The 18881-nt window shown below is 34.9% G+C and overlaps 2 protein-coding genes and 1 pseudogene across 2 annotated transcripts in view; 1 reads left to right on the top strand and 2 right to left on the bottom strand.

The window, feature by feature from the left end:
- LOC142628000 (hydrophobic protein RCI2B-like) overlaps window positions 1–18881 on the bottom strand; it is a 55094-nt gene that overhangs the window by 4579 nt on the left and 31634 nt on the right. The window lies entirely within an intron of this gene.
- On the top strand, window positions 8631–10340 carry LOC142629956 (peptide deformylase 1A, chloroplastic-like; annotated as a pseudogene).
- On the bottom strand, window positions 16287–18476 carry LOC142627820 (serine/threonine-protein phosphatase 7 long form homolog). Its single transcript, XM_075801716.1, has 3 exons — window positions 18378–18476; window positions 17829–18278; window positions 16287–16427 (listed from the first exon to the last, which is right to left on the bottom strand). Exons 1-3 carry the CDS (start codon window positions 18474–18476, stop codon window positions 16287–16289), a joined length of 690 nt encoding a protein of 229 aa, XP_075657831.1.

The following is an 18881-nucleotide window of genomic DNA, read 5'->3' as shown; positions in this document are numbered from 1 at the left end:
ATTCCTTTCTATTCATTTATGATCATTCCATTCCATTCCCTTATGAACTCCCAAACGAATCCTAAGAAACTGGAAGAGTATAAAAGAAAATTAAAAAAACTGAGAAATTTTGTTTTGAATTCTTTTCTTTTTTTTTTTCTTTCAATTAAATTTTTTAGATTTTTTTTATTTGACATGGCTTTTATTTTATCTTTAAAATACTTATGTGGATTTTTGATGTTTAATTATTTGATTTTATATTATTATGTTAGCCATATGTGCACCAACAATGCAAACTGTTTGTCATCTAAGCATTTTTTGTTAGTGAGTTAATGATAGGGACTAAATTGATTGGAAGTTGAAAATAACAAGACCATATTAACTGCTACCAAAATGTGGAAATCAAATTGATCATGATCTCAAAATATACGGACTAAAATAGTGTTTCTGTCTTAAAATAAAATAAAATTTATTTAACCTATAGGTCCAATCTAATCTAGGTAGGTTAGATTAGGTTGGATTGAACCCATGTGATAGGTTGATTTTTTGTTTAACCCGAATATGATAGGTTGGATTTGAAAAATATCATCAACCCAACCTATACACACTCCTACTTGATCCCCTACTTGAACTGAGTGCACTAACAAGTGCACTGTAGATTGAAATCACATAGAAACTAACCAAATCAAATATGGCTTTGTCAGCTAGGCTAGAAAATCTAGCTCAGCCAACTTGGATTGTAGCCACCTTATTTGACTATGGAATTGGCGAACTGCTAATTGAAAAGGCACTGTAAGCCAAATTGTGCTTGCATGTGTCCTTCTCTTTTTTGCATGCATCGTCAACACAAGTTATTATAGGCATAGCTCTAGGTGCATGCCAAGGTCATATTTGCCTCTTGAAGGTTGTGATTTTGATGCATTGTCAAGAAGTGGTATCACATCTCCATTAAATGCATACATGACTTTCTTGCATGGATGCACAATAGTGCTTACAGACGCTTTGGTTATTTTGCTCTGTATATATGTGCCTTTGTGCATGCAGAATGTGTGGTGTGGCAAAATGTAGGAGTGAAAGATAAAAGATCCCTTTGAAGGAGACTTTGTGCAAAGTTGAGAAAACTTCTCTTTGACAATGGTTCAACCATTAAGGGTATGTTTAGTAAACTGTAGTAGACACTGTAATATAATAAATATTTTTATGGCATAACTATTCAGTTGTTTGGTTATATTTTTATTACAATGAATAGTTATTCCTTATGAATAGCTATTCTTCAAAATGAGGAATAATTATTCCTTATCAAAAGTACTGAATATCTATTCCTTCACCTTATGTAATAACTTTTTTTTTTTTTAAATTCCTAAAATGCCATTAGTTGCCACATCTTCAAAAGGAAAGAAAATAAATTTTTCATTGTTGTTAATTATTAGCTCTATTTTGAACACCCTAAAATACTTATTTTAGGAAATTTGACTTAAAAATGATTAAATTACACTTTCTTTTTATACTCTACTAAATTGAGGATGCATATTTAGGATTTTGTTCCTAAATGGTCATCAAACTAATGAATAGTAATACTTATTACATTCTAACTTAATGTATTCTTTGTAATACTTATTCCTATTCCCATGTAATAATCATTACAGTGTACCAAACGTGCCTTAACTTTGTATTCAACCTCAACCTTTGACTGAGAGAGAACTATTTATTTGTGTGAGAGAATAATTAGGATCTATTGAGATTTGAGTATTGTGAGAGTACCATTACACCATTTTTGTATTTTTTATTTAGTGAAATTTTGCCAGAAACATTAATATATTCCACTTAATTTTTTATTTATTTATTCAACTAGTCACCGAGCTACAAGGTTAACTTTGTTATCGACAATATTGGTTTTTGTTGAATTTTACTACATGGCCACAAATGAATAATAAAAATTTTATAGGTCGTTAATTAATTCACTTGAGCTCTCTAAAACTTACAAATTAACCCATACGGAACTTCTGCTATTACAACATCTCAACCTCCCCCCCTCCCTTCCTTTTTTTAAGAAGATAACCTTTGTCACTTAAATCTTACAATCAAAATGTTTTAATAATATACATATTTTTAATTGAAGTTTACACAATTGTTTGTAACGAGTAATGATATAAATGCTCCTAAGACCATCTTTAAAATTTTAGTAGGGGCTTCTTCAATCTTTTAGGATTCATGGAACAATGCATCATTTTCTTGTTTAATTGTAAATGAAGAACTTTGATTGAAAATTCATGATATCCTACCAAATTATTTTTAATTTAAGAATAATTATTTTGGTATTGTATGTGTTTACTGTTTACACTATTATTTTAGAAGATTTGACTTCATACACATCTCATATTCTATTATTCATTTATTTGTAGGAAGCTAAATAAAAGTGATGGGTAATCTTGACATTGTATTTTTAAACCTAAGTATAGTTTGAGAAGAATATATACTTATTAGACAAAACTTAGGTATAGTACTTTAGATTCCTCTCTTAAGATTCAGCTATGTGATTACTAAATTAAAATATATACTTCCATTATAAATAAATAAAAAATTCATATGACAGAATTTTAAAAGGAGAACCTAAAGAATAGCACCTAAATACTACACCTAAGTCTTGCCCATAGTTATTATAGGACTCCTAAAAGTAAATCAAATATAGGGATTTCATGTTCAAGGAATCATAATCAATTTGTAATCAATTTAAACATGAGTATAATTACATTCCCAAGTATCCAGATTCATAAGCATTATATTTCCCAGGAACTTGCATGCTGAAGGGCACATGTTAGATTTGCCGAACCAAGCACTTCATATTAAGCCCCACAGTCATCATTTTGTCGTCAAAAGCACCACCCATACTATATACCATCATTATGAATTGTGTTATTTACCAAGTTTGCAAGGAAAGTCACTAGTTTTGTTAAATTGTGTTGTCAATTAACTCTCAATATGTAATGATTAAAGAGTTTTTTTTTTTAACCCTGCAAAATGTTGTATATTATTTACTAAGTCATTAATCATTTAAAAAAATATTTAAATACAATTGGAGTTCATGTTTGCCCTAAGTTGGTTATGAGTGGGATAATAAGAGTCTGTTTGGATTGGGGGGAGGGAGGGAGAGTAGGGTACATTTGGCTAAAAATAGACTAATTTTGAACTAATTTTACTCTACTCCCCCTCCCTCTCTCTCAATTTAAATAAACCATAAGGTAATAAGAGAGTAATAATGTTTAAATCCAATGTTCTAGGAACAAAAATGAACAATTGAAATTTTGAGTTTAATTTATTCAACCTGTCAAAGCTACAAGATTATCACTTATCACTGTCATCACTTATCATTGTCATTGAGAATACTGGTTTGTTGAATTGTATCATAGGAAAACTAGCCTCAAAGCATACACGTTGCGTGTGCTCAAGGGTTCTTCTATTTTTTTGGATAAATATTAATAATTTGCATTTATTATAATTTGAAAAAAATTCAAACAAATAAAAATGATAAACTATTAAAAACAAGGTAATTTTAATTTCTTTTTTGAATTTGAAGGGAAAAAATCCTAAATTTTAGGAGTTTTCTTTTTAAATTCAAAATGAAATTTGTTATTTGTTATTTAACATTTATAATCCTATTTTTAAATAAAGTTATTCTTCATTAATGAGAGTATTTTTGAACCACATTCTAGTCCATTTCAAATAAAAGAATCCTATTATATAAAATATAGATAAATGAGTGTTAGAAATTTTGTAAATCTTTAATATTCCATTTAAGTCATAAAGTACCACACATGGAAATTAATCCCATTGTGAAAAAAAAAATTCACCACTACCAAAAAAGTATCTATTCTATACCTCTCCCATTTTCTGTTAGTGTGTTTATACTTTATTCAAAATTTATATAATTTTTGTTTCATGCTAAGAATCATATTCTATATTGGCTTCAAGATTTACCACGATGTCCATGGAAAATCCAAATTTCCGAATAAGACTATAGAGGCTTGACATTGACCCTATAGATAACTCCAATCTTGCATTGTCTTGGATGAATGCATTGATATTTCTAGCGTTGGCTTCTACATACCATATGTAAGTGCACAATTGCACCTGGACCCAAAGACAACTATGGGCTCAGGCCCAATGAGCCTTAAACAATGAAATTTGTAGAGTGTGGGCTTGAAATCTAGGTTAGAGGTACTGAGAACTTGATAACAGGCTAAGAGTTACAAACACTTGTGAATAACAAACGATAATTGCAAATAGACCTCCTTAGACGTAAGCCGAGGACCACCTCTGTATTATTTCTCTTTTCTTCTTAAAGATTACAAAAAAATCTCCTCTTTTTCTGTTCTAGATTCCCCCTTAAATACTTCTTTTTCTGATACTTTATCCACGTGTTGCTCAAACACCCTTCCCCCTAGATATTTCTTTTCTTAGTGCCTTTGAATAGTGACCAGAAGTTTCAGTTCTACTGTTTAGGGGTCACTTCCCCATTAATGCGGCCAGGGAGGTAGGTGCAGGGTCTTTAATGTGGAGATGGCAGCCTTTGCTCTTGGTATTTTTTTAACACCGGTGTATCTAGAAGGTTCAGGGTTTCCCCCTTTAACCAACAGTCTTTTCGGAATATTGCCTTGACCTTCATAGTGAAGCTCCGAGTTCTCTTGGGTCTATCCGAGGAGAAACTTACCATCGGATGTGTCCTCGGACCCTCGGCGTATGGGCCGATTTGCAGTACTAATAAATTCTTAACTTAAGAGCAGGTCGGCCCTCCTTGTTATAGCCCAAAGACCCTTATGCCCACTTGGGTCCTTTTACTCCCCACACCATATTCATTTGAATTTGTACCTGCATACAAACAAGAGTTTTTTTTTTTTGGAAGAAAACAAACCAGAGTTGTAACTTTCATATATTATTGCATACCATTGATGTAATGGTCACTTCGTAAGTATAAATACTTGTGGGTATAGAAGGTAAGAGTCGGAGTTCAAATTTTTAAGAAAAAACTTCACACACATATATCTTTAAATTAGGTTAAAGTAAAATTTCTATCTTGTATAAAAATAAAAAAAATAAAATAAAAAAAACTTATTTAGCTAGGGAGTATACACATGACATGAAAATGGAATGCAAAATGATAAAAAAAAAAATTATGCATATCAAAAACTAATACTTGTTATCTCAAAAAAAAAAAAAAAAAAAAAACTAATACTTGGTACAACACTTTAATTTGTATTTTAAAAATAAATTTGGGTTTTTGGGCTATCATGAGATTGTCTTGTTTCCCACGGGTATAACAAAGCGCGTGAAGATGTGGACCTGACAAATCAATTCGGCCAGAGTGTCAAACAAGCGGCGGTTCCTAGGTGCCACGTTAGGAATAAGGACGGCGGAGATGGATACATAAACCAAAAATAAATTGCCAAGTGTACCCACTGTGCTCTGTGCACGTGTTCCCTAATCACTGTTCACAGTTCACACAGATCTCAATAGTCAACAACACAAACTCAAATCAAATACTCAAACTCAAACCAAACCCAAAAATAATAATAAAAAAAAAAGTGGAAGATTCGTTCAGCCGCCCTCTCACGTGTGACAGATATAATATATAGGGTTAATCTTACTTTCATCCAAATCAATTACTACAAATTATTAGTTTTTTAATAATCCAATTATCAATATCCGTAATGGTCTTTTTTTGTCTTCTTTTAACTTTGAGGGAACATCTTTTGATTTGATTACTTTAAAAAATAATCCCATTTTATTAGTCAAAAGACCACGTTCTGTCATCTTTTTCTACGGATCTTCTATTTATTTTATTTAAACTATTCTTTTATATTGTTTTGAAGTTATGTATTTCTCAATTTGATATTGTTTTGTGTTATACAAGACAACGTATTGATGAATGGTGATTCTTATAAATATTGATTGGGTTTTCTTTCATCCATATAAAAATGTTAAGGTATTCATTTGAAACTTATTAATGCATTCGTTGAGAAAACAAACTATTTTATAACATTTTTTAATTATATAAAAATTAAATATGAAATGTTGTTAAATTATTCATACTTATATAAAACTCTAGTTGATATAATACTTGCAATAGGACAAGAAAAGAACTCTTTTTCACCCAAAAATTTAAAATTGGTATTCTAAATAGCATTTCTAAATGTGAAAGGATTTGTTTGTGATTGTTATTATCATTTAAATATCATATTTTAAATGATGGAATTTTTCTTCAACCTAATTATTCACGTGACATGTTTAAATAATTATATGGCCACGTGATTAAAGAATACATGAATAATTATACGAATCTCTGTCAATCTTTCTAATCGTGGAATTTTAGCTCTAATACCATATGTTAAAAATAGATGCAGAGGAGAAAGCATAAAATAGAGAACATATGAACACAAGAGTTACATGGTTCAACCTAAGCTAAATATTTACGTCCATAGAGTAAACTTAAGGGTTACATTTTTATTATGTGAGAATGTAGTAGAAAATTTGTGTTACAATGAACCCAACTCATACTCATATATAGTAAGCTAATTAATCCTAGACAAACCATTATAACTATGGTTAATAGACATTTAATACAAATATGAGACTTAGCTTGCACACAAAGTAGAATTATGCTTAAGTCAATGTTACAGGGGTAATGTATTTCTAACACTAATAAGTTTGAACTTTTATCTTATTTATTATAACGACAATTATTTACAAAACATGTGATAATAAACAAACTAGACTGCTAATTGTGAACGATAGGCCAAAATCATTGTCATGAAAATAGAGATCACTAGGATTGATTGACATTGGGCCATTGGGTTGGGACATTATTTTGATAGGGACCCCTCCCAACTCCCAAACATATGAATATGATGATGTTATATCTTCAATTATGTTACTAGGAGGCCCCACACACACACATATATACATATATATATATACATATATATATATATATATATATATGTTTGTGTGATCATGATGGAAGAATATAATGTTTCATTGAGTTGAAAGCATCACATGGTTTGTGATCATCCAAAGCATATAAACAACAAATTTGCAAGATAAAGATTGCATAACGTAACCAGATCATGCTCACATCACAATTCACATGTGGTATTATTAGAGTAGGAAGGGACCATGTTAATGTTGTCCTTTCTAGTGTTCCTACTTCCTTTCCCTTCACTAGTCTTGCCCCAAATATGCAAGGGACCGACATCGACACTGAGGTTGTGAGTCACTATTTGGCTATTTGCCTCGTAGACGTAGTTTGTTGATTTTATTTTGAATCATTCTGTTTACATAAAGAACTGCACAGCAAATTTCACAAAATATTAATATCATAAATGCACTTTTAGTCCCTACATTTTACACTTTATTCATTTTGGTCTCTACATTTTATTTTTATCATTTTTATTTCTTAAACCAATTAACACTTGACATTTAGGTCCTTTCTGTCACCCAACTAACGGCAAATCTGACGTGGCTGACGGTGGAATAAAAAAACAAATTAACTTATGAGGATTAAAATATATATATATATATATATATATATATATATATTCTTTTCTTTTTATTATATTTTTGGAAGATGTGTTCTTCACTAGAACATGATTGTTCATGTTCTTCATTGCCCAGAAAATTTTATTTTCTCATTGTTATCTATTTACTTATTTTCTCATATCTTCGTCTCTATCATCTCGAACTCTCTCATATCTCAAACTCACTCAACCTGAAGACTCGAAACCTTTCTCTCTCTCTTAGATAAGTATTGAACAGTGGGTCTCTGCCTCAAATCGGTGGGTGCTCCGAATCAGTGGGTGGTTTTTGTCTCAAATCGGTGAGACTTTCTCTATTTCATCTCTCTATCTCTCAACTTAGTGGTGGAGATTCCGAGCCCATAGATCGAGTTCAAAAGGTGATACACCACTTGGTACCAGCTTTCAACGCCGACGATGAGCTGGCCACTCGAGGCGGTGAGAGGATCCTTATCGAGAAAGGCAATGGAGTCAGCGTTAGCATCGGAGGAGGTCGTAGCTGACATGGCATAGGGGTGGTTGTTATGGTGGTGGTGGTGGTGGTGTTTGGCGGCGGCGAAGGCTTGGCGGGTTTGGCGGAAGGAGGAGAGAGCTACAAAGGCGCATGTGGGTGGGAACCACTCGTGGGTCTGGAGGAGGATATCGGATCCGTTAGCGGGTTTGGGAGAAAGAGCTAAGCAAGACATGGTGAACAATTTGGATCCGTGTAGGGTTTGGGTTTGGATCTGAGTGAAAATGAGAGGAATTGGGTGGGTTTTTTTTGAAGGAAATGAGATTGAGATGATTTGTGTTTCATTTTGATAGATGATACTTCTATTTCTATTTGGTGTAGACCATAGAGAAAGGAAGTGAGAAAGAAATTAATTAAAAAATAAATAGTGTTTGACTAATGGTAAAAATAAGGCCATTGATACAAAGTGTGCGTTTGGGTAGAGATTAAAAATTAAAATTTTTTTACTATTCAGCTTGTATTTGCTACTATTTATGGGTCTCATTGTACTTTTTGACATGGTTCATAAGTCCACGATACTATTTCAACTAACTTTTACCTGTATTCAAATTATTTTTCCTCCAATTAATCTAAGAAATGGCCATGGAAACACTCCACCGATACTCACTCCGTTTCCGCCCTATATCTCTCGCCGATAAATGCCTAAAACTCGGCTCACCTGAATATTTCGAAAAACCCGAATACCCATTTTAGTACTCGGATCTTCCAACCTAAAACAGCTATTCGGTACCGGTTTTGTGACTCGGAAACCTTACAGCTCAGCTCCCAATCCCATTCTCAGAGCATGGTGGCTCCTGGGTCTCGGAGACAAGAAGAAGACGAGCTTGCCTGATATCGTGAAGGCGAGCGACCCGGTTCTCCACAAACAGGCCCGAGAAGTTGGTGTTGAGGAAATTGGGTTGGAGTGGATCCAAAAGATAGTTGATGATATGGTTTGGGTTATGAGAAAGGCTCCTGGGGTTGGTCTAGCTGCTCCTCAGATTGGAATTCCTCTAAGGGTCAGTTTCTATCTTTTTTTTGTTTGATTTTCTTTAATGGGTCAGTTTCATTTTTTTGTTTTAGTTTCTATTTGGTTAGTGAGAAAGTGTGAGGAAAATGTGAAGTGTAGGAGAATTATGGGTTTCGTAAGTTTTGTCATTAGGTTCAGTTGTGTGGCCCATTTTAGTTGCATAACAAGTTATCAGTAAGTCATTAACTGTATGGGAGTATGGTGTTACTGCTTTGTGTTCTGTGTCTTTGGCTGAATTAGAGTTGCATTTGTTATTTATTTTGAGAAATGAGAGTGTGTGATGTCTAAATTGAAGCTACATTGGTGGATAAGGTTGTCAATTTCATATGTTTTTATTTTGGACTGGATTTTTGTATTTTGTAAGAGGACTTGATCGTGTTTTTTTTTTTTTTTTTCTCTTAACTGGAATTTACCACATGGAGAAGAGTATTCTTTACGATTGAACTAGATATCTTGAAGTATCATATAACAATGTAAGACAAATGGACCCCCAAAAAAAAAGACACAGTTAAGAGAGATATGATATGAGTCTTGCAGTTAAAGGCTTACGGCTTATTTTACTTTACCTGCTTCTTAATCTAAAGGAAATGTATTTTCTTATCGTTTTAAAGATTACTGTTTTGTTGCTGCTAACTTTATGCGTGAATGAAGGGAAATAGAGGGACCATTCTATCACCATATTTTGTTGCCATTTGCTACACTAAAGATTGTGAGCGAATTTAAATCTTTTTATAAAACCTTACGTCTTGGCAGAACCTACTTTTTAAGTAGGGAGATTAGAATTGTCTTATTGACTATGTTGTTATTATCTCTGTAGATAATAGTTTTAGAAGATACAAAAGGATCTATCAGTTATGCACCCAAGGAAGAGACTAAAGCATGAGATAGACGGCCTTTTGATCTTCTGGTATGTCAACTTCGATGTTCAAAGACAACATTCAAATGATCTTGATATTTGTAGCATCCAAGAACTTTCACTTGACAATTACAATTTATTAGTTCTTTTGGGGCAGATCATTTTCAACCCAAAGCTTAAGAAGAAGAAGAGCAACCGGACTGCACTATTTTTTGAAGGGTGCCTGAGGTAAATTACAAACAGATAATGTGTAATGTGTTTTTTATTTTAAACTTATGGTAGAGTTTTCTGTTCCTTTGGGATCCTTTGTTCCCATTGTGTGATGCATGAGATGAGACAAATCTTTTATTTCCCATCCTTTGTTCCCATTTCAAGCTTTATTTCAATGACCATCTTTTCCTGTTACGTTGTGATCAATTGAATAGTTGGCATTTGCATATTTTGTATTCTAGTATTTTATCTTGCCGAACAAGCCCTGTTAAGAGGATACAAAACATAACATATCACAGAGTGAGAGTAAATGAAATAAAAGGGAGTCCTTAATGGGCAATGGCAGCATCATTTTGTGAGAACCTATGACTTGTTCCATTAATTAATGACCATGGCTTCATTTTATGAAAGGCCTATCCTTTGAACAATAATTGTTATGATACTTCTGAAGGCTCTATTGCATTTTGTGCTCCACTTTACATATGATACATTTGATTGGTGTAAAAAATACTATCAGGCTTGGGTGGGTTAGTCAAGTTGTTATCCGATATAAATTTAGCCTTAAGTTCCCATGCGTGACTGTCTCTTTTACCCCCATAAACTTATCGTCAAAAGTCATATTAAAGGTAAATAATTTTTTTTATATACTTTATATCTAACGCCTTACAATTAATTAAAGTGGAAAATTATAGCCTTAATTTGATTTTCAGTTGTGGGTTCTAGTTAACTCAACTGGTAAAGTCTCTGATAGTTGTATAAGAGATCTAGAGTTCAATCTTCGCCTACACTAAAAACTGATTGGTGTCTTGGTCTGATGATAAAAAGCTATCATTAGGAGCGGACGCTATAAGTTAAACCTCTCTCAAAATTTTTTTTTTTGATTTTCAGTTAACCAATTTTTCCTTGTGAATATTGAAATTATTGTAAATTCAAAGATTAAGTGAAGCTTCTGCGGGCCTTTTGTGCAAGTGTTGGGCTGGGCCGCCTGCCACTACACTAGGCCCAAATATTTCTGGATCGAGGAGTTGGGACTGGTCCGAGAGCAAATCTTCCCGGTCCGGTTTGTGCACAAGCAATGCCCCTATTAATCAGGTCTTGATCATACGCTTATGGCAGGCAGAATTGTTACGTTAACTACAACAGACAGATATAATAAAGACAATAGTGAGAATTTAGATAAAATAGACAATAAACCTTGATGAGGAGTGCCCGTTTTACACAATAGTAACAAAAGAATAAGTATTGAATGGAGAACAACGAGCGTATTAAAGAAATAAATGTTAGCCTACTGCGTTAAACCATTCTGCAGAGTCTATGTCAGGAAGGGGAACCACTTCTTCAATGCTACTAATCTCTCTAAGAGGGAAATTAGTTGCTTTGAAGGAGCAGGCCTAAGTGACTTGGATTGGGTGAAGTTGTTTTTTGTTACCAGAGAGCATGGATTGGAGGGGGAGAGGGAGATTAACCCATTTGGTGCATGCCAATCGCTCTGTTCTTTCCGCTCTCTCTCTTACTTCTCCTCTCTGTTCCTTTTAATTCTTTTCCTTCTTTCTTTTTCCGTTTTTACCCTCCTTTTACTTTTTCTCTCTTTCTCATTTTTTTCTTACTCCTCTGTTTCTATAATTCTAGCGATTATCTCATAGAGGTTGCCGTCCCCCTAGCCGTGCATAGTAGGGCTCCTTATATTGGGCCAGCCGTGCTTGGCTTTTACCATTTTAGCCCTTAACCGTTTTTGTCTAGCGTGGGTTTCTTTGCCAACCATCACTAACTGGTCAGCCATCCAGCCAGCGCCATTCTGCCTCACTAGACAAAGAAGACTTTTTTGTTTGCTTGCTCGCCGTGGCACTCTTACCTGCCACGGTGTAAATACTCTCCTTTTCTCTATCCCTCATGGCATGTACCTAATGGTTCCAAATCAGTTTTGCCTCTTTTAGGTAGTATGTCATCCCAGTAAGACATTGCCTTCAAAAGAGCTTGAGTAGGAAACACAAAAATGAGTTTTTTTCCCTCCCCACTGTCAGACCATACCCCCTTACCTCTAACCCATGACTTCACCATTTCCTGTATTGGTTAAGTACAGGTTGGTGGTGCATGGGCCTTGCACGTGCCTTGCCTTCATGCTTATTCAAATTCCGCTTGCTGCTCATCTGTCTGCCACGGTTTGAAAGTCAAACTATCCAGTTTGCCGCTCGTTTTTGGCTTGTTTTGGCGTGGGCTGCTTTCCCCGACTTTGCATTTATGGCTTGCTTTTCTCAGAAGGCGGGCCTTGCCGGATTGTGGGTTGTTCTTTTATTTCCAGCCCATTGTTACTTGTTTTCTGCCACATCATTCTGCTATGCCTGCTGTAAGGTTTGCTTGACCCAAGCCTGCTAGGCCTCTTTGGGCTTTTCTGTCCACTCTCTCTCTGAAGGCCCAATAATCTCATTGGACCCTTTGCCACTCGCGGGCTCCCTTGTCCCACCTACTTTCGTTTGGACATCATGAGCCCTCTTATTTTCTTAAAGCATTCTTGGCCCTTTGCAATTCTGTATTTCCCATGGGTTTCTACTAACTCCTTAGGCTTTCTCGGTCCAAGTACTTCTCACTTTTTTCTGGGGGTTCATGAGTTCTTCATTGCCCCTTACTTTCTTTACTTTACATTACCTTGGGCCTGCTGTGACAGCCGTGGCCTATTCTCACTTTTCTACATCCATACAGCCTATGGGTTTGTCATTTCTTTCTTTCGGGCCCTTTTAGGCCTACTTACTTTCTCAGGGTCCATTTATTTGCTTTATAGACCCATTATCCATCATTCCTGCCACTTAGCTTAATGACATTTCCATACTACTCTCTTTTGCCCATGACTTTGGGCCTTCTCTCCAGCTGGGCTTACAAAAAATGAGCATCTACAAAGCTATAATAGTTTTTTATTTTTGTGGATAAATTAGGATTTTCAGTTGTGGCCAGAATAAATTCCACCGCTGGGTGGATTCCATCCAAGACGGTTGCTGTATTTGCTCCGACACGTCCATTACAAATGTACTAGCGATACTAGGATCATATAGATTATATGTAAAATAAGTCTCTTCCTGATTGGATGTATAGCTAAAGTTATATATATAATTAGATTTCATTTCAGGAATAAAGCTGAACAACTTCCCATCCCAAGGCCCGCTTGTCCAATACAACCCATCTGGCTTCCGCATGATTAAAAACTAAGTTATTCCCTTAGGATCGAGCTCCAATGAAAAAACTCCAGGACTAGGGTCATGAAGATTTCTCCAAGATACCAATGACCAAGTCTTTCCGCTATTTTTTTTATACTCAAGCTTCATTCCAAGTAAAAAGATATGGGAAGGAAAATCGAAGCTCTGCCACAAGATATTTGAGTTTTCATCTCTTGAAACAAGGTTTCCCGAATCCAATAGCGTAGCACTTACTTTTGCATTTCCATTGGACGGCATGTTGGATACCGAGTAAGACAACTGACCATCGACAATCACGAGATTCCCATCTTTACTAATAGTGAGAACTGCAAAACTGGCAATTGAGGGGTAATTTCGGTTGGCTACCCATGTGACAGTTTGCTGTGATACCTTTTTGAAGCATATTCCCACGTATTAATATGTGGAGTTTCCAGGACGAAAGAATCCTAGTTCAAATTTTGCATCAGTCGATGCTATAGTTTCCGTAATTGCAATAGATTGTCCTTGCGATATAGACATATAGTATCTCTGGTAGCATGAGCGTGAAAGAAGGGGTATAATAGTAAAAGCATCAGCTAGAAAACAAGATGAGTAGACTTAGAAGTTAAAATATCCATGCTACTCACAAGAAATCCATGCAAAGTCACCAGAGCTTGTTCAAGCATCAACTTGTTATAAGAGCAATTCCAGCTCCGGTAGTGAGTTTTCATATGTTTGACTCAGACCTTGAGTCGTCACACAGTTTCTAGCCAAAGATATTAACTCTAGGCATATTTTTCTTTGTTTAGTTTTCAGGTAGCTATCAGAAGTTTAGGTGGGGGACAAGTCCACTTAATGCAGTAGACTACTAGAGCCAATTTGGTCTATTGCTACATTTTCTTGATTTCCAACAAATAACCGTTTGAAAATGTATAAATTTAAGGAGGCAAAACAGTATCGTTATCTTTTTATACACCATTTTCAATGGCATTGTAATGAACACTCCTCAGAAAACATCTCTCTTATTGTCTCTCTACCATCAATTTATATTTGTGCATTTAGATTTTAGATTGTGCAAAGTATACATTTTAAAAATTCAGGAGCCTTACTAAGTTTTGATTAGGGCCCGTTTTGCCTTGCGCAGTAATCAAGGATAGCCTTAGGCCTAGGCCATTTTGGCCATTATCTAGGATCCCTAAGAGCATTCTCATTGGCAATTGTAAATGGTATATGTAGAGAAAATTTAGCATAAAAGCACAAAAATAGCCCAGCAGCCGAACTTGTAAAATCTTACAATTGCAAATTTTTTTGCAATTGTGCTATAGTGCCATCCTAAATGTAAAAACAGGATAATTGAATTTGTTTTCAAGGCTTGACTTTCACGGTTCAAGGCATTTCATTTATAGAAGAGTTTGTTACAGATTCAAATTCAAATACAATTCTGACTTATATAAAAATTCAGATATACTTCTATCTAATCAATTAGATACAAATTCAAAATACGATTCTATCTTATCCTAATCCTATCTCATCACGATCTGAGATTTGCATTTTGAATACTACAGCTGTGATCCATCAGGAACTCTAGCTGCATATGAATTAGCTGTTATCCTTGATTGGGTTCGCCAACTGGGTTCGTGTGGTTTCTGCTTTGATCTCTTGTTTGTGTTTGTGTTTGTGTGGGTTCGTGTGGTTTCTGCTTGGGTTTGTGTTTGTTTTTGTGTTCGTGTTTGTGTGGGTTTGCCGCTGTTTCTGCTTTGTCCCTTGTTTGTGGATTTTTATCAGAGGGGAGCAAAGGAAGAAGAAGAAGAGATTGGCTCTTTGGCTTTCTCATGTGGAAATCGAGTGTTTAAAACTCGAGTTTCAAGTGAATTTTCGTTGAAATCGAGTATGTGATACTCGATTTGCTACAGTGATCTCAAGTCCCTTAGCCTCGAGATATTAGTTTGCTAAATAGTTTAGAATCGATGCTAACTAACAAAATTGTTTTAAAATTAGTGTTATTTTGAAAAAAAAAAAATCCAATTTTCAGGGATAAAGTTTAAAATATGGAAAAGTGAACATCTCTTATTTGTTCTCTTGATACATAGAGATATCAAAATATGATAAATGAAATATAAAATTAAATAAAAACAATAAAAAATTATTATTTTTAGGTACAAGAATAAAAATTCTTTGCATCCATATTTCATCAATCATAGTTTTCCAACTCTTGAAATGAAATAAAAATAACACCTCTCATATTGCGATTGGAAGAGAACATCCAATGAGACGGCATCAAATTGAATTCGTGGGTCCTCTTCTTGAATGCAAATCCTCTATACCACTTTTTGTGTACCACTCTATATTCCACCAATCATTATTTATCATGTGTATAATTGCTTTCCATTTTAAACTTCAATTATTTTATAAGGAAAGTAAAATGAAAACATGACAAGTAGTGATTGGTGGAACATAGAGTAGTACACAAAAAGTGGTACAAAAAATTAGAGGGCTGTTTGGATTTGCTGTTTCCATAACTCATAATTTTGTTTCCATAACTCATAACTAAAAAATGGTGGGACCCATGGCTGAGAAGTCCGTTTGGATTTTGTTTCCATCACTGAATTCTCTGATTTTTGAGTGATGAGTTATGGAAACTGAAAACACATTTTAGGTGTTTTCAAAATGTGTTTTCAGTTTCCATAACTCTATTTTTAATGGCATTTTGGTAATTAAACACATATTAAGGGACCCACTGGTCAGAGGTTAGCCGCAACTTTTGATTTTTTATTTTTTCACTGGGTTCGGTGAGTTTGGGTCTTCTTCTTCTTCCTTTTTTCTTTTTCTTTTCACACAGCTTCATATCCAAAACCAACATCATACCTTCATCCAAAAATGCAACATCAACCTTCAATTTAACATCAAAATCCATAATCCCCTTAAGGAAATCCAAAATCCAAAAAGAAAAAAGGGGCTGAGAAAGAAGAGAAGCAGAGAAAGATGAGAGTCAGTCGTCGGTGTCATCGGCTTCCATTGATTTCCGCTTCCGATCTTCACTTGCCGCCTCCTCCTTTTGACTCGCCTCCACACTTGTGCTCAAACTCCCTAGCGATGAAGTCACCATCATCTCACAAGTCATCATCTCCACCTGTAATACCCGAAAGAAAGAAAAAAAAAAAGAATTAAAAGGAGGGGTATTTAAGTAAATTTGTTTATGGGGTCAATTGTTATAATTAAAATTACTAAGGGGTTTTTAGAAAATAAGGTTGAAACCCTAGTTTTATATAGTCTAATTTAAGTCAGCGTATACTGACAGATGTTTTGAGGGAGGAGACTAGCGAATATACTCAAGTAGAGAAGGTTTGACTGCACAATTGAGGTAAGAGCCTAAGAATCTCTCTCTCTTGTCAAAACTAAGCGTTATTTGGAATTAGAATATATTTTATGTTGGTATTTTGGATAGTAGCGAAATTATCCAAAAATTTATACGGAAAAGTTTGGAATTTGGGCGATAAATCCTTTTTTTTTTTCACTACATGTCTTCTCTGTAATATCCTTAATTCAGGTGCTTTGTTGGTCATGGAATTGCTCTGGGCGCATACTACTTTTTGTAAACATTTAATATAAGAAACAGTGGACTATAGGTTAGACCACCAATAGTCCAATAGCTTATTAGACTTTAGAGTTTATGGAGATAAGAGGTAGAGACTTTTTGGTTAAAGTTTGAACTCAGCTTTACAGAGCATTCAATACCTATATATATGCTTTGACTTTTCAGCTCAAATGATCATGTGAGGAGAGTCTTATATTTCACAGTGCCTTGGATTTTTTTTTTTTTTTTTTTTTGCGCGAAACAAATTTTAAACAAGTCAATGCAAATGATAGAATGTGGAATATAGCCATAGAGAAACCGTAGGAGAGTCAATAGTGAGAAATTATTGGATAATTTAGAAGTTTCTCCTTTGGTCAAATATCTTGCAAGTTATTCTTATTATTTGATTATTATGCAAATGGTGCTTTAAAATTGTTAGGTGATATCTAAGGATTTTAGAGAAAGTGTTAGGGAGAAGTTCTTTGTGGTGAGCTAGCTGAGGTAAGTAACCTTATCCTAATTGGGTTTTATTTTGCTTGTATTAATGTATTTTTAACTACTGAAAATTTGTTTATAATTGTTAAAATTTTTATTTCTATTGTATCACTAATTTCAAGTAAATAATTTCCACAAATATATATGAGCAAGTGGACCTGGGGGCAGTGCCTGGTGTGGATGCCTTATCACATGACATATGTGTGGAAACCTCGCCTATGCCCACAATTGCACTAATAGTAGTGCACCGCCAATTTTCTTGGTTGTCTTCTCTGATGCCTTACAGAGGTGTCTATATAGCCAACTTAGTGCTGCACTACCCTAATTATAATTCTTTCCGTTGTTGATTGGATTGAAAAATTATAGATACATGATTGAGAGCCGTTCGCCAGACTTGTCCATAAACAACATACTACCCAACATTTGGAGTATGTCAACTCGAGCACACTGCTGCATACGCACCTCAGTGGTGTCAACAGGGAGAGGGTTGATAAACTGCTCCTCGAGCCATTTGGCTTTTATCCTTGGCCCTTCCAACATTGCAGTGTTCTTTTTCGTACCGACTGGTCTTTTTGGTGGACGGGGGGTACCTAGCAAATCGATGCATAAGTCATGCCAACGCTTCATATGGGTAAATCCCACCACCGGCAAGCCATGTATAGGTACCCCCATTATGACTGTTATGTCTTGTAGTGTGATGGTCATTTCACCGTATGGCAAGTGGAATAAGTGCATCTCTGGCCGCCACCTCTCCACTAAGGTTGTGATCAGTGCATGGTCAAGGTCCATATGTGGGACCCGAAGTAGCCCATCTAACCCCGCATCTCTGATATAACTGGCAATCTGTGGATCTAACTCACCTTCCAACAGACCTTTCTCTCGGTGACGACAAGTTAGTAGACCTGACACTTCCTGCAATCAGAGTAGCTTAGTATTAATAATAGCATTCACTAAGCACGTAATAATTACGCCTCAAACTTATATTGACTACGATTTTGGACAAGTGCATACCTCGCTTTCCAATGGAGTATTCCAAAGCAAACTTGAACGATGCACATCCTGCCTCGTCAAGACAGTCTGTATAGAGGGTCCCGCTCGATGTGGGTCCATATCTAGCATAAATTAAAGGTGATTAAAGGCCCATTAAGTGACTATTGTCCCATTAGGTCAAATGAAAAGCATAAAGTTTCTTCTTCTTCTTCTTATTTATTTATTTTTAATTATAAACATATTTGAATGAAAATGACAATAATATATATCTAATGCAGCCTTCACTCATATCATAAGAAAAAATGAATTACACTTTAGAATGTTAAGTAGTCCAAGCATCCTACTCATTATTCAACAACATCAACCCCTAAAAAAATTTAGGCTCAGCTATTACATTAAGGTCATCCTAGATCTAAATCATATTCTACATTGGAAATAGCCCTTTCAGATTTGGCAAAACCTTTTTCAAAATAACATTGTGGGTTTTTTTTTTTTATAAAAGCAAACTTGTCAATGATAGATTTG

The sequence above is a fragment of the Castanea sativa genome, chromosome 3, assembly GCF_040712315.1.
Source record: "Castanea sativa cultivar Marrone di Chiusa Pesio chromosome 3, ASM4071231v1".
Classification (NCBI taxonomy): Eukaryota; Viridiplantae; Streptophyta; class Magnoliopsida; order Fagales; family Fagaceae; genus Castanea; species Castanea sativa.
Note: the sequence above shows the minus strand (reverse complement) of the source record. Positions and strands in the feature narration are given on the sequence as shown.

What these genes read in the sequence shown, in the direction of transcription:
- LOC142627820 (XM_075801716.1), bottom strand. Translation starts at nt 18,476, where the DNA reads ATGGACCCACATCGAGCGGGACCCTCTATACAGACTGTCTTGACGAGG. An exon ending in ATACTCCATTGGAAAGCGAG is followed by an intron (nt 18,279 to 18,377) that starts GTATGCACTTGT and finishes CTCTGATTGCAG; the next exon opens with GAAGTGTCAGGTCTACTAAC. An exon ending in TCCCTGTTGACACCACTGAG is followed by an intron (nt 16,428 to 17,828) that starts GTGCGTATGCAG and finishes CGGGTATTACAG; the next exon opens with GTGGAGATGATGACTTGTGA.